This window comes from Anomalospiza imberbis, chromosome 6, assembly GCF_031753505.1.
Source record: "Anomalospiza imberbis isolate Cuckoo-Finch-1a 21T00152 chromosome 6, ASM3175350v1, whole genome shotgun sequence".
Lineage (NCBI taxonomy): Eukaryota > Metazoa > Chordata > Aves > Passeriformes > Viduidae > Anomalospiza > Anomalospiza imberbis.
Window position 1 is genome coordinate 59362718 of NC_089686.1, and position 16911 is coordinate 59379628.

At 38.2% G+C, this 16911-nt stretch overlaps 1 protein-coding gene across 1 annotated transcript in view; it reads right to left on the reverse strand.

Annotated features, from left to right (window-relative positions):
• The window catches only part of SPON1 (spondin 1), a 181737-nt gene that overhangs the window by 21799 nt on the left and 143027 nt on the right, over positions 1-16911 (reverse strand). The window contains exon 7 of the mRNA XM_068194719.1: positions 10105-10169. Coding sequence (XP_068050820.1) covers positions 10105-10169 — 65 coding nt within the window. The remainder of the gene's footprint in view (positions 1-10104; positions 10170-16911) is intronic.

Genomic DNA, 16911 nt, shown 5'->3' on the forward strand with positions numbered 1-16911 from the left:
AGACAAAGCATTTTCATCATCACTGCATAACACCCAGTGAGGAAGCATTTTTGCCACACAGCTATGACAAAAGATCTCATCCAAAAATTGAGCACATAAATCTGAACAAGACTTATACTGTAGCTGAAGTGCTTTCTTTTTCTTTTATACAGAATGTATTTTTCCTCTGATAAATGGCTTCTTTATGCCTTTGTTATATTTCCTGATAATGCTTTTACTTTCAAGACGTTATTTTCTAAGGAAATCAGCTTGAATTTAACAATTTTTTTAGTTTAAGGGCTTCAAGATTTTTTTTTACTTGCAATTGATGTGAGGAAAACATCATTATTGTGATAAAGACTGAGGTTTTCACGTTTACATCTGTTTGTGTAAATAAATTCAGGTCCTGATTATATCTTGCAAGAGTAATTCTGCCAGTTGTGATGCAGGGTTCAAATGCCAATTCTCATGTGCTGCTTTCCTCCACTTCTTCCTGCAGTTTCACCAAAGTAGCTCACTTTAAACTATTAGAAATTATTTTTCATTCCTGAAAGCTTCAATCCAAATTTTCTCCCACATCAGCCCGAGCTCTGCATTCTGATTTAGTTCTCACTGCATTTCTTCGGGTTTCACTGTGGCCTCTGCAGAATTTGTGTCCATCCATTTTTGGCATCTCAGATAAGGTCAGTTTCTGAAGGAATAATGAGCTACCAGATGTTACCAAGCAATCACAGGAACACTGAGATTTCTGTGCATTCATTAAACTTGGTCAGATTTGGAGGAGTTTTTCACCTCATTGATTGTCAAGCCATTTTTCCAAAGGATGGCAACACAAAACCTCAATCAATAAACAGCTCTTAGAACATTGTAAACACAAGCAAAACATTGTATTTTCCTCCAGCTTGGCATGAAAATTTCAATCTGCATAGTTAACATGCAGGGGTTTAAGTTTAGACAAGACATACCTCACACAAAATCTTTTTATAATATTCCCAGAGTGCCTGTTCAAGGGAAAATACAGCCCATACAATACAACATTACAAATTTTATTCTCATAACAGCATAGCTGCAGTTGGACAGAGCCACTTAGGGAATTTAAAAAATACTTTCAAGCATCTCAAAATCTAAATCAACTCATCTGTCAAGAGAAAAGCACATCATAACTCTTCCGGAAAAAAAAAAATAGGTATTTTCTTTTAGGATAACATAAATCCAATGAGGTGTCAAATCTAACCACATTTCACTCATTACAGTGGCGAGCCTCTGAGAATGAATTTGCAGCTCAGACAATTCATCAGCCTATTCCTGGTTTCAATTCTTCATGCCTTAGCTGCCAGCAGTTTTATTTCCTTTTATTTTTCGTAGTTCGTGATGGCTTGTTATCAACGAGATGGGCTTGTGCAAATGGCATTATTTCTCTGCTGGAAGTTTTGCTTCCCTGGATGCAGCTGCTGCTGATGGGAAGGATGTTCCTGTGCATTCAGAGCAGCTCAGGCACACTGATGATCGGCAATGATTGGTCTGGGGTTTTTGGCTGACTTCCCAACCACGTGCCAAGTGTGGCCAGAGACCTTTTGCTGCTGCAAGCTATTAACTGTAATTAAGAACATGAGATATTTTTGCCCCCAAGAATCCCTAAAAGTCCATTAAAGTTCACTTCAGGCAAAGGTTGGATTCTACCTTAGTGCTGTATTTGTATTTTAGTTTTAAATAAATTATTCTTTTTGAGCTGTTCATGCTGTCCACTTTACTCTAGGGATTGATGCTGCTACTTTTGTAACAAAAGTTGGCATCCATTTTTTTTAATTAAAAAAACTTAAAGGCACACACAAAGTGTTCAATGGCTTAAATGAAGCTAAGGCAGGATATTAAAAAAAAAAAAAAAGCAAGAAAATGCACCAGCTTTGCTGTTTTAAAAATACAGATGAAGTGGAAACCAGATTAATAGATTAATGCAGTATTCCCCTAGGAGAAAATGTCTGACAAGTAGCATGAAAAATAAGCAATATAAGGAACATAAGAAGGAGCAATAAATAATAATCTTCCTTATTTTTATATAATCCTCTGTTGACTCTTAGTAACACAAGAAAAATTTATCCACACATGATTTATTTTTCAACTCATTAGGTGGAACAATGTTTATAATCAATTTGTCTAACCAAATATTAATGACATCCAGTGCAGAGATGATTAAAGGACTAGGATATAAGCTTTTCTCATCCCCTTGGAGACAACAACAAATGTAATTATTTAGACAATTTAGACAATGCCCATTACAGCTGGTTAATTGCAGTTCACCTGTATTTTGCCTTTTTGAATGCCATTTAAACCCAAAAACAAGTGTGCATGTTCAAATGTGGGGTTTTATTTTCTTTTTTAATCTCACTTGGGTAGTCTGAGGACCTGATTAATTGAGCAACTGAATAATTTACTCATTGCTATTGTACATTTTTATAAATTATGTTCTGATACCAATATCGCCTTTATTTATGGGCAGCTATTTATTTGTTGCATTGCAAGCCAGGAAGTAATTTCACCACTCTTAATGGGGCAGCACAAGGGTTACAGCAACTGAAAACGAACAACCAACCTCAGAATTTACTCCCCTAATACAAAACTAAACTTTTGTGACTTCACGGTATTTTAAAATATTTCAATTTCAAATATTTTAAGTGGATGGATAGGATCTGGTAGAAATTTTACAATGAATTTTAAGTTTGCAAGCCCTGAGGAATTTGGTGTGGCACTCGTGAATTGTTCTGTCAATCCTTAATAAGATGTTCTAGGAAGAGTAATTCCCAGAATTTACTTACAGCCATGGCCAGGTCTCCAGTCTGCAGGGCTCTGGGTATTTCATTATTTTTCACCTAAAACCTCTCTGTTATCAAAGCTGAATATTGCCTGGATTTGAATCTTCCCCTCTCAATGCTGATTAAAACTTAGTAGAGACCAGCACTCAGCCCTGCCCCTGGGATTCTGAAGGAGGCACAGCAAACATCTGGCCCCAGGGGAAAGCAGAGGGAGGATTTTTATTTGGGTTTTGTGCGTCCACACTGAGGCAGTGAATGGGACAGGAGCATCTCTGGGCGGGTTCAGGTCCTACTGACACAACCAAACGGGCCCTCTCTGGAATGTGTGGATTTCCCAAACACCCAAACAAACACCACTGTGGGATTAAGCCCTTTCCTGACCCAGGGATGGGGCAACTGAGAGGCTTTAAAAAACTTTTATTCCATTTTCAGTCTCATGTGAAGGGCGAGAAAATACAGATCTTATAATTCACACAATTAGAGATGTTACAATTCATCACAATCAGAAGCCAACTCATTTTGGGCTATGGTAGAAGCTGAGGGAGGTTTTGGGGAATTAGTTTGGGAGTTGGAGGGTGGAATGGATGTATGGATGTAGTTGAGAAAGTGGAGGATTTAGTAGAGTGTTTAAAGATATTAATTATTGTATGATATGTTGGGAGTAATCTGGCAGTTGTATGATCTTTGTTTATGGTAAAAGCTCCGAACAAACACCTTCTGGCCCTACAAAAAGTGCAGCATTTCCTGCAGAAAGTGAAAGCAGCTCTGTGGAAAGGTCATTCAAGGTACATTTCAGCCCATTTCAGCACCATCTGACATGCCTCAAAAAATGTAACTGGCATAAACTGCTTAAGTATTTGAACCTGAGCATTTATAATAAATAACTTCAGTGGACTGTCTCAAAATTAAAACATGATACAAGGGAATAAGCAGCTTGCTTTTACCAAAATCTGAGGCAACAATTAAACAGGGAGATAGAGAAATCTTTTTCTCCTCCAGTAAAATCACTGATCAAGGTCACAAATCCACTCTGTACATCTGTTTCTTTTTCTTCCAACCCTGTCCACATTAACTTCTCCAAAACAAATCACTCCTAATGTAGGTAGAAAACAAGGTACTGATTTTGATTTCAGCCTACAAGTATTTTTTAATATAGGTCTTATTAAAAGAAAAATGCCAGTTTTTATTGTGGTTTATATGCTCGTATTTTATCCACATATGCAGCTTAGAGGGAAATAGATAATTCACATCGATGAATTGGAAATTAATTTCTCAAATTCTGGGAACAGACAGATATACAGATCAATTACCTAAATCCTGAAAATTAAGATCAATTCTATCAGGTTTTCTAAAAATCTTAAGCAGATTCCTCAAATCACATACTTTGTAGGACAGCACAAAATGAAATGTCTACTTGAAACTTAGATTCAAAGAACTACTCCATTATTTTGAATTTAATGTAAATGTTGTAATTTTCTACTGTTTCCAGTGGAGAAAAATGAAGCAAGTAATAGGAAATCAATTTCAATTAGATGTAAATAAATTATAATTTACTTTAAAAGTGCATCTTTGGTTGTACAGCAACTTTGTGGTTTTTAAGTTGAATTCAGTAAATAATAGACAAGAAAAGGAGACAAATCTAAGTATTTTCTTTTCAAATTTACCTAATTCATGCATTCTGTTTTAAGTACTGGAAAGGAGTTTAGAAGAAAAAAGAAGGTGGAAATAGAGCACGACATTTCTATTCTCCAGGAACAGAATATGGGGTTTTGGTTGCATTTTTTATGTGTATGGTAATGTTACTGATGGCTATTTTAGTGTGTAAACACCTCAGGAATTGAATTAGGAGATTACAGGACAATAAATTGAGCTTTTTAACAAAGAAGAGGAGGAGGAGTTATTTTATTGCATTTCAGAAGACAGTAAGGAGTTCCAGCTCTGACCCAGGACATTCTCTATCTAACAACATCTAATAACATCACATCATTCAGTGATCTCAGTGTGGAGGCTGCTTTAAGGAAGAAAAGTTTTATGGGCACAGGATCAGCAGCAAATTGCAGTGAAGCAGAGGGGAAAAAAAAAAAAGCCAGCAAAATTTAAATTTTAAATTTAAAAAATAAAAGTCAAAAATAAAGAAAAGGTTTTAAAAGAAAATAAAGCAAGAATAAATAAATAAATAAATCTGGGGTTTTTTTGTTTGTTTATTTATTTATTTTAAAATAAAAGTAAAGAAAGCCCAAATATACACATCTGTGGCTTGGCTTCCAATTGCCAAATGCTCTAATGCAAGCTTATTGATCAGAGCAAATCCACTTCAGCATCAGAACCGACACTGAATATTTTTTGTCAAATGGTGACAGAAGAATTCTGGAAGACTGAAAGAGCTTTTATTCAAGAATAAAGGAAGGAAAATGCAGCCAAGTATGTCAGCATTTTTGCCTCCACCTTGTATGATCTGTCAACTCAAAGTTATTTTGGATCGGAACAGTTTTATTCTTTTTTCCATCCACTTTCTATAGATTGCTCTTTGATTTCTGGAACAGTTTAAGTCACATTACCTATAGCAATGCTACAACCCCACACTTAGGAATAAGCTGTCCCATTTCCTCAGATCCTCCATGCAAGCCAGGAAAAACAGCCCCAATATCTTTGTAGTCAGAGAAAAGACACCACAGGTATGCAAAACTTGACATGGAAAGAGGTGGATGGGATAATTTTTGGGGATGATGAGGTAACCGTACCTACTTATAAATATATAAATACTTAAATATAAAAATATAAAAAAAATTAAAAACAGATAAAGATATAAATACTTCCATCCATTGGAATTATAAAGGACTAGGCCTCCTTTTCTGCCAGGCTTCACAAGTGCTCATTGGAGTGTTCTCAGGTAATTTTGAAATAAATGGAAAAGAGCTGCTTGAATGGGTGAGGAAAAGAGTCAGATCTGGGCACGGCCCCGAGGCCCTGGGAAACCACAGGATCATGGCTACTGACACAAACAGCACGGAGAGGTGAAATGGAAACAGGAGGGTCAATAGGGAAGGAAAGGACAGTTTTCTAAACTTCAGATAGTTCAGAATGATAGTAAAGAAAAACACTTTTCACTTCAAGGTACATTGCTCGTAACTAAGAATGGACTGAAGCAAAAAAAATATGTTGGAAAGAAAAAGAGGTTTTTCATCCAAAAAGAAAAAAAAAAAAAAAGTGAAAGAGAAGTAAGGAAATTCTTGTGTACACTTCATAAAAGCTAACCTCTTTATATGTCAGGTACTTTCATCATGCTGTTTACCAAGATAAAATACCTTGAATTTTTGCATTGAAATATATTCTCTAGAGGTTGACCTACTAAACTTTAAATTTACATACTGGAGAATAATTTCCATCCTGTATGGGATCAGATCCGTGTTTGGATCTATGAGTGGTGGGCTGTACATGGAATTTCAGATTCTGCAGTGTTGCACAGGGCTACGTGCTCCCCTGGTTTACAGGGAATACAAAAGAGTGATTAGACCCAAGAATTACAATTCAAACACTTCTCCTTTTGTGTCTCAATGGTGCTGTCCAGATTTGAAGTAAAATGAATAAATGAATAACAAGTACAGCCATGGAAAAAAAAAAGGGGGGGATAAAAAAAGATGGCATATATTTTGGGAGAAGGAATTTGAGGCAAAATTTAGAAAGATACTCACTCTTGGTGAATTTGATGCATATTAACTTTAAAAGTCTTGCCTTCTTTATCTCAAATTTTTCTGTCATGGCTTGTTTATTTAACAGGTGCCAGATATGCAGATTTGGATACCAGTGGCACTATCTGGTTTTGATGTATTTTAGCCTCCATACTGCCAAAGGCCAACGATTTGCAGCTGGGTATGAAAATAACATTTGACTCTGCCTGAAACACGGCCGTGAGGAAGGGGAGCAATGGGCTGTGCACTTGTTTATACAAGAAAGATAAGAAAAATTGCTTTGATTTGACAGTGTGCTGGAGACTGATACCAGTGTGCTCAAGGAAGTACTTTAAAGTCAGAATTTCAGACACACGACTTGGTGATTCAAATGTAAGAAACAACAACAATGTTTTATTACTCAGTCTGGCACTCGTCCTTCTCATGCCACCAGTGATGCTCTTTCAGTCAGGCAACCAGAAAAGTGGTTCACAAATATCACCCAAAGCTGCCTCCTGCATGGGAAAACCCAGGGGAGTTTTCTGCATGCTGGTGCCATGAATTGGGGAACTGGATTAAGGATAATGAAGAGGAGAGAGAGGAAGAAAAATAACAATGGAAAACAGTGACCAAGAGCAGGCACATTGAGGAGAGGATCCACAAAAAACAGACAGTGGAGTTTGGCAGGATGTTTTTTCCACATTATATCACACTGGGAGATGAGGTAAACTTTGAAGTGAGAGCAGGCTGAATTTTCCAACTTTTGACATGACAGACCTCCATAAAAAAATATTTTTATGCATTTTATAATTGCTGCGAAGCACATTCAGGAGGGTTTTTATGCTGTGCTTATCATGGCATATTGTAATACCACTTTGGCACTAGAATCACACCCTATTATCCATTACATACATAACCAAGGACTATGCAAAAAATAAAATATTCATGACCTTTAGCCGATCTTGATTACTAAGATGCTTGTGCTGCATATAATAATAGAAAAAATGTTTATCCTGAGGAGTCATTATGCAATATTTGCACAGCTCTAATCTAAATTCCAAGAAGGACAAGCCACTATAGAAAATGTGAAATTAACCACAGTTAAAGGATATTGAAAATTTTGTCTTCTTGTGAAGCTTAGATCATATTTTTAAGTGGAATCAAAAAGCAGGACACCATGTCAAAATATGATAAAAAATATTGTTTCAAAAGCCAAAAATCAAATACTACCTGTAAAGTGAAGGGTTAGGGGAAACCCTGCAGAGCATTTGAAAGCAAAAATACCAAGATTTATTCTTTTTGATGTTACTGAAAGGTGAGAACTGCCATAGGGAAAAGGTAAGAATTGACTGGAAAAACACGTGGAGGATGTTGCAAAAACATTCACAGGCATCTCTGTGAAAGAATCTGCCTATGAAAGCTCCTGCACTCAGATTTTTGTGAAGTTTCTTGGGGCTGTATAAAATTAGGAATTAGGATCAGGGCAACACGCTTTAGTTAGCATTAATTTTTGTGATGTAATATATTCAAGATGATGTACTGAGACTTTGGAGCAGGAGATCCTCTCTCCATCTTTCTGTGAACAAAATACAAACCTGCTCTATGCCAAAGCCTGCCAGGCAGCCACAGCAGCCAGTTCCAGGTGGAATTGTTCACTTTGGTAACAGAAACATCAGACACAGGTGTTGCTTTAGGACTGAAGTTGGAGTGAAAACATAAATGGCTTGTTTGAGATCGAGAACTCGCCACAGCAGAACAATGGAAAAGTTTCCACTTTAAAGTTTCCACTTTAAAGTTTCCATTTTAAAGTTTCCATTTTAAAGTCTTAATTTGGAGGGAATGGAAAGAAGGCAGCAAGGAAAAAAGTGCTATCCACAGCTGCTCCCATGGCAAACACTACCAAATCCAAATGCTGCACTTCTAGGGCAAGACCATAAATAAGGAATGCCATTACTGGGACCTCTGGCATTACACAGGCTAAAAAAGCCTCACCTGCAGGTCCTGTGCAGAGCCTACAAGCCTGGCTCAGGGTTAAAATATATTCCAGTGATGGAAAATCCATCTTATGCTCAGGTAAGCTGCTCTCAGGGTTCGTCATAGTGATAAAGTCTTTTCCCAAACCATTTCCTTGTCATGAATTTCCTTAGCTTCCATGTTAGGAGGGATTTTATACTTTGATACTTTGGTGTTGGATTTCTTTCTTCATTTGTTTGTTGGGTTATGTTTTTTTCTAGATTAAAGCGGGATCATCTATCAGAAATCTTTTCACTATTTAAGCTGAGTTCACCTCCTAACCTTTTTTTTTTTTTTTCCTTTTTTTTGCAGAGGGGAAAAGGATAAAGTGAATAGCTTAAGTCCTAAGCTGCTTAAGAGTTTCTAAGCCCCTTTAGGGTAGGGGATGTTTTCTGAAAACTGAACTCTTTTACAGGTTTGTTTTTGTTTTTTTTTTTTTTTAACTAACCTTCAAGTTTTCACACACTTTCTGAAATACAGGTGACAAAATCAAACACAGTGCTTCACTCACTGCTCCCAGGAAATAGCAAACAGGACTATTTTCTGTACAGGATTGCAGTAAACTAATTGCCCTGCTCCTCCAAGGATTTAATTGACTGTCAGCTCAGATTCCTTTTACTGTGTCCTCATCTTTAGTCACTTCTTCTAGGTCTCACTCATTTGGGCTTGGGTAATGAGGTTGAACTTTGGGCCAAGCGCAGATAAGTTATGCAGGAACCACCAGCCCTGCTCTGACACCTCTCCTGAAGAGAGCCAGCAGGAAACTCAAGAGCATCCTGAAAGAGGAGTTTTCTCCTCTTTCCTGCTGAGTGCTGGAGAGCCCAGAGCCAGGATCCTGGGAAGGAAATTCCTGCCTCACTCGGTGAAACAGCCATGGTTATGTTGCAGCACCACCAGGATCAGGAGGCTGTCACAGAGTGTTTCAGATTGGCATTTTGAAAAATTAGTCCTCTGAGAGTTTTTTTGTTGGTGCTTGATACAAAGCAAGGACAGAAAAGTTGCTTTTAATACATGACAGATCTACAGATAAAAACTGGAGGCTGCTGCTCTGGGCAACCTAGCACACCCTGAGAGCATGTATGATGTGTTATTTATTATCCTGGTGCATGCAAGGATGGATGGAAGGATGGAAAGGCTCCATGGTGGATGCAGTGCCATAATGGAGTGTTTCAGATTGGCATTTTGAAAAATCAGCCCTTTGAGAGTTTGTTGTTGGTGCATCAGGTTTTGTTGTAACACTACATTGCACAGAGTGTGAGACAGGATGCCAAAAAATGCTGCTACTACATGCAGAACAGTGCAACATGTTTGAGAAAGCACTGAATAAACATCACTGTTTATGTGTGGGAGGCACAAACTCCATGGGACAGTCCTGCTGCCACAGTTAGCCAACCCAAGCATGTGAAAAATGGAGAGCTGCTAAACAGGAAAGAAAGAGAGAAGCAGATGTGGGGGAAAAAAACCCAAAACCAACAAAATAAAGCAACAAACGAATCAAACACATGACACCACCAAAAAAAAAAAAAAAAAAAAAAAAGTTGAGAAACTCATCAAACTCATCTATCAACAAATTTTTAGGTTATTTCTTTAGCCAGCACGAGGCTCTTGAGACAGACAATTCCCTACTTACTTACACATTCAGAGGTTGCCAGGCTGGCCACTGTGCCTTGGCCTTGATGACTGTTAGAACCTCGTCACTCTGTGAAAAGAGACAAAGGGCAGTTTTACAAAGAGAGCTATATGTTTCACGGCAGAAAAAAGTGCAAGGCACGAGATCAAACTGTGACTACGAGCTGTAAACACCAGCAGCAGCAGTTTGGCACCATGAGCTGAGGGAAAGCTTCCACCAGGAATTCCCAAGCTTGATACAAAGCAAGGACAGAAAAATTTGCTCTTAATACACGACAGGTCTACAGATAAAAATTGGAGGCTGCAGCTCTGGGCAACCTAGGACACCCTGTGAGCATGTATGATGTGTTATTTATTATCCTGATGTGTGGAAGGATGGAAAGGCTCCCTGGTGGATGCGCTGCACTGGTAGCACGTTCTCTTTGCTCTCCATTCATGCCTGTGAAAATCACAGGGTGAAATGTAGCAGCCATCTGTGGAAGCACTGTACAAAGGTTATTTCCTAAAGTCTGCTGTAATCCTTGCATCAGCACTTTTAAACTTTATATTGCTACAATAAACTCATGACAAAGGTAGGAGACCATTAACAAGGCTCAGATGCCCCAAAGACATCCATCACACTTCTTTAGAAGCATTTTCCCCATCTCCCTTAGGAATCCACACCAGTAATTCACCTGGAGGGACACAAAGTTCACAGTTCACTCCCATGATCTCTACTGTCTTTTAAAAATATTTCCCAATTAGACCAAGAAACCCACTTCATATGTTACCAGTAATTGGCACTTCCAGCAGAGCTGACCTTTCAGTTTAGTGATAACAGTGCCATTTCTTGCTTGATAGCAACACTTCTGACACCCCAGACTAGCCCTAGTCCATCCACACCCCAGCTCAAAGAAAAACAGCTTCCACTGGTTGTCTCCACCACTCTCAATATTTCCTGAGTCCCTCTTTTCACCAAAGCAAGGGCATTGCAGATGTGATGGGTCCTCAGGCTTTCAGCCTCAGGAGTATAAATGTGACATGACCTCTCTCTCAGCATGAGTGGATGGAAAAGCCACTTTTTGGGAATCACTTTTATAAGTGCAGATGCCTGGAAAAATCCTATACTACGTGAAGTGTCCTGAGCTAAGACAGCTGCAAATCCAACTCTACAAAGGCAAGTAAGTATAAAGATATTTTACCAAGCTCCTACACTACAGATACAGGTAGAAAAAAAGAGAATTTTGTGCTGGCAGGCAGCAGGGCTGTTCCAGCAGGCAGATCCTCTGGGGCAGGCACACCCTGGGTGAGTAGCACCAGCCCAACACTCTCCATGCAGAGGAGATTCAGCACATCCAGGTTCATCTAGGGCAGCTTTCTTCTCACCTCCACGCTTTCAGAAGTAGAGAGACAGTTTTGCACTCCAAGTGGTTTAAAAAGTAACTGATGAAACGGATTAAGTGAAAGGTTTGAAGTGAAAAGACATTGTCTGTCTCTGACAATGAAATTTTCCTTAATTTTCAATTTTCCTTGTTTCAATATCCTAAAACTTTCCAGACAGGCATATCTTCCTTTGCTCGCCTTGAGATTTGCATTCAAAATTATAAACTCTGCATTTTGCATCCCAACAAAAGTCTATCATGAGAATAGATGGTTGCATTTATTAAAGTCATGTACTGCTTATCTAATAGGAGGCAGTAATTATGTCACTAGTATCAAAATCAGTCATGTCTGAAAGCATTTCAACACGTGCTATTCTAATTAAAAATTAACACCAAAAGCAGATGAACATGTCTAACAGCACAGTAGTAAGTGCAGAGGGAAGGAAATAAGGAGCAGTGCATGGTGCATTCAGACAACCCTGAAATTTTTAGGGAGGTGAAAATTCAGATACTAACACTGAGTTCAGAAACACCCAAATCAAAAAAACTAAAAAAAACTAAAAAAAAAAAAAAAAAAAAAAAAAAAAAAAATACACATTTTTCATACCTAGGTCACCTTGACAATTACACAGGATTAAGATACAACTTAAGTTGTTACTATTCCAGACTGATATTCTGTAATTAAATGATATTCTGATTATGCAGGTGTCTCTGTCATGCACATTCCCAATGTTTCTAGTGAGGTCTGCCTGCCAGGCTTGGGGATGCCAGCCCCACTTGCCCCACGTGTGGCCACTGTCCTGCACCTCCCCAAACTCCTGCAGGGATCCCCAGGCTGGGGAGCTCCTCCAAAAGCAGTGACCTTCCTCTTCCTCTTCCTCTGCCTCCAGACCCCCCAGCTGACCCCCACATTTTTGAGGACAGACATGACAGATTTAAGCAGCCCGGGGAAACTGATGTTAGCCAGGAATTCACAGCCTTGTGAGCAATCCATGGATGGAGGGCAATCTATGGGAAAGATGCTGTGCTTGGATTTGCTGGCCAATCTCTTCAGCTATAATTATTGGCAGATGGTAGAAGCTGAGAGGACATGAAATGCCTGAAGAGAAACCCACAAATTAGTAATAAATACCCAGCTGATGTAACCCAATTCTCTTGAATAAACCAACTGCACAGACTTTACAGTAGAGGCAAAAAACATCACATTTTTTAATATAATAAGAATATAATTTTATTAACATTTTTCTTAGTGCTTGCTGTCCTACATTTCTACCCGTTTTACTCTTCTCTTCATATCCCCAAAGTTTTGCTTTAATTAAAGCAATTTAAGTAAACAAAGTCTCAAATTTCCACCAAAATATGGAAATGAGAACTGGGATTTTTTTCACCATGGTATGTTGCAAGTTGTCATCAATTTTGTATTTATCTTGGAAGAAATGTTTCAAAGTAATGAAACTCTTACATTTTGGCAAAGAAAACGAGATTGTTTGCAAAATGATGGAGTGTCAAAATGTTTCACTGTCAGAAGTTAAAGGGAAGGGCACCAACACTCCTGCTTGGAGCTGATGAAAATCCCTCAAGAGTGGTTGGACACAATCACTGGAAAAACTTGTTTTTTTCTCCTGAAGCTGCTTCTGCAATTTCAGTTATATCTACAATTACAGCTTTATTCCAGCTTCCATTTGAAGTAGAATGTCTCCTTCTCTGGAGGCTTAAAACTTGGTCAAGAAGTCCAATGGAGCCAAAGTGGTTTCCAGATTGACTTCAATTTTATTTGGATTGTGACCTAAATTAAAACATGCAAAAAATTGCAAACAACTCTCCTTTTCTCCACATCCACTTTCTACACTGGTGTTCAAGCTGGGGCTGAGTGTTTGACTCAATAGCTGTCCCCTATGAAAGCACTGCTCTCCAAAAAGTCCTAATGGCATGATTTTAAAAGGTTGATAATGTCATTCTGATACTGACAGCCTTACTGTTACTCTGAAGTTGGTAAAAAATTAATCCTTTGCTTTACATCCATTTGCTCCTGCAATGTATAAATGAATGCTCATGCAGAATAAAGTAATTAAATGGCAACACACAGAACCCTGTGGTATAGAACCACTGCTAAGTTAAAACCTTTTACTGTGCACCTACAAAAGATTAAAAATGTTTCCTCACTTCAAGAACAGAAAGTGGGACATTGCTCAAAAAGGCAGCATTAAAGATAGAACTTGATTTGAAATCTTTCCCAGCCAAGGGGACTTAAAACAACACTTTTGAAGGGTAAAATCCATTTTAAAAAGTAATGAAAGCTTTCAGCAAGTTTGAAGTATGATCTGAATATCTTTGGGGTGAAAGAGAGAGTAGTAGGATCTAGAAAGCCCTGTAAGTAATTCCATGTGCTCCTGCTACTTTTTGGTAACCAGCATGATTAGCATCTATTCCATACTATTTCCAAGCTATTTTTAAAGGTTTTATTACTATTTTTATTTTAGGTCTGCCAAATAATGTTAGAAGCTATCAGTGTGCAGATCACTTAGCACTTTGCAATAATGATATGATTCGGTTCAGCGAAACAAATTAATGTGTTATCTGACATCAGAATCAGAGTCAGAGCCAATGAACTGTGGGAGTGAAAAACACCTGGTTTGGGCCAGAGCTCAATTTCACTCATTTCATACTGCTGCTGCTTGGCATTCATTCCATTGTTTTAGAACAGAAAGCATTTAATTCCTTCCACAACACTCCTCACACTATCTGAATGCCTTTATATCCACAGTGAGTTCATTTTCACAAGACTCTCAAAAAGCAGAAAAAGCAACATTATCTTCAGCTCCCAGATGATGAACTGAATGTCTTCTGGAAACAAACCTACATATCTGAGTTCTAAGATAGCATCATCCCCTGCAGGATCATCCTTCCTCTCAAAAATAATTTGTTATTAAAGGAGAAAGAGATAAAGTGAGCATGAAAAAGTATATTGCACAGTTCTGTGGGGAACCAAATGCTATAAAAAATTAGAATGATGTAGTGCTTTGGAGGAATTGTTGGGTGCTCTTAAAATCTGATCAGTCTTCTATGATTGGTATAAATTGTCCTTATTACACCTCCACTGTGTGCAGACACGCAGAAATCACAGAGAAGATTAAAAACCCAATCCTGCCTTTAAAGTATTATCTAATGTAAAATACCTGGTTAATTAATGCCTAACAAATTAAGGACTTCCACAGCATAATACTCAAAGTATGGCATGTTTTCTCCTGTTGATAAAATCAGTAGAAAACTTTCCTACCTCAGTTTTGCAGATGCATTTGAATGAAAAGGGACACTGATGTAGGCTCATTTTTGAAATTTGTGTAAACTTCAGAAGAAAAGGGAAGTAGGTGTCTTTTCTGTGATAACAACATATTTCTGTGATAAAAGCAGTGATGAGATGCAGTTCAACATGCAGAGACGTTTCTAAGAAAGTATGTACAACTACTGTTTTTTTCCAGTTCTTAAGCAGGAGCAGTTTTGAAAAGGTTAAGCTTTTAGTCACAAATTGCTTCATTTGAGAGGGAAAAATACCCATAATTAAAGACAAAGACTCATTTTTATCATTTGATGACAACTAAATTCTGTTTAAATCTATGACTTAAATTCAGGCAGTTTATACTTAAAGCCAGTAGCACAGGTTTGGAATTATCATAAGCAAGAGCAAAAATGCATTTCAGCCAGTGGAATTATACCAGGATTGTGTTTGCCCATTTTACTTTGACTTCTCTCTGTTTATGACAGCAATTTTGTGGCAGCTGAGAAAACCACACATACTATAAGATATATAAACATGCCTGAATGGAATTCATTTTTTGATCATAGTACCTACAAATTCAATATTTCCCTGTACAAATGGCCGTTACTTTAATTAAAAAGTCTTGTTTATTTTCTTTGAAAAATAGGTAATGTCATTTCAGGGAATACAAAATCTTGAGTTTTTCAGGTCATCAATTATAAAAGTCTGGGGGAATTTCTAGGCTTTTAATAATACCCAGTCAATTACTAAAAACACAATTTTGGGCTTGAGATAGATAAAGAGATACTGCTGGGGTGAAAATGAATAAAAACAGAAGGAAAGCTGAGCTTTTAAACCAATTTCTGAACTGTTACTGCCTGAAAACATCCCTGCTTCAGGAGAGCAAATAACCCAGCACCTCAGACAGTCCCAGCTTAACTGCTGTGCTGTACAGGAAAGCTTTCCTGACCTGGATACTTGGCAATTTTGTATTCACTTTCACAAAGAAAAACCTCTCAGAAGGGATAATCAGGCTGAGAATTTCCCCCAAATGCAGGTATTGACCGTATTTCACAGAAAATATGGAAATATGTGTCAAAGCCTCACCATTTCAGGGTGGTGATTGCACAGATGTCAGCTGACACTGCGTGTTTTAAAATAAGCTTTCTAAGGGTATTACAGGAATTAGAGCTCCTGACTTTTTAGAAAAATTCCTGGGGTGGGATGCAAGAAGAAGTGTGTTCATTGCTAATCTAAGTTCATATCCCAAAAGCACGGGCTCACTTTGCATTAACAACCTTCTGCATTACCTGTCCCACAGGGTTTCCTTTCACTGGGGTGGAGGTTTCAGGAGGTGAATGTGGGCTGAAATTGATAACAGAGCTGTTGCTAATGGCAACATTGAAAATCAGATGCGCTGGTTTATTTCCATGAAGGTGCAGTTACATAATCTGGGGTGCTCGCAATAAAGCAATAATTCATGTTTTGCACAGTATAAAGCTTAGCAGGGTGTGTTAATGAGCCCTAGGTATGCTCTGAGGATCTGAGCTCTCAATTTCTCTGCCTGAGCAGATTCCTTAGAAAAGAGTCTCCCTCAGGAATCCAGTTCCTGATTGCATGTTGATTTTTTACTGCACACTTTGCTTCGTTCTACATCGAATGCTTTGCTGTCTCTAGCACTACAGAAACATTCTGGGATCGTAAATTACTTTGCCAAACCCAAGGGAAAATCTTTTTACCACAGTTCACAATGCCTACTTTTCAAAGCAGGGGAGCAAACTAGATTTTGGAGCTGACCTTAAGTGGTGCAACTCCCACCTTCTGCTTAATAGGTTTATCCAACACACACCCTTTTGACCTCCTCCTGTCTTAACTTTCCCAATTCCACCGATCCTTTAGGCTAACCTAGCCTTTAAACCTAAGTGCTATAAAACTGCTGCTATTTTAAGCTCTCAAAAGATTGGACACCAGAAAAGAAATGGGGGGGGGGGGGGGAGGGAAGCCCTTGATACCAACCCAACACATTCTGTGTGCAACAAAGCAGCTGTATGCAACTGAGGGGCAAGACAAAACCTGCATTCATTGGAGATAAGGATAAAACTGGTTTAAATCACTAGGTTCACTCATCAGATTCATATCCAGGTAACTACAGCATTTCTTTACTCAGGCTCCTTGAAATAATTTCAAAACAGTCA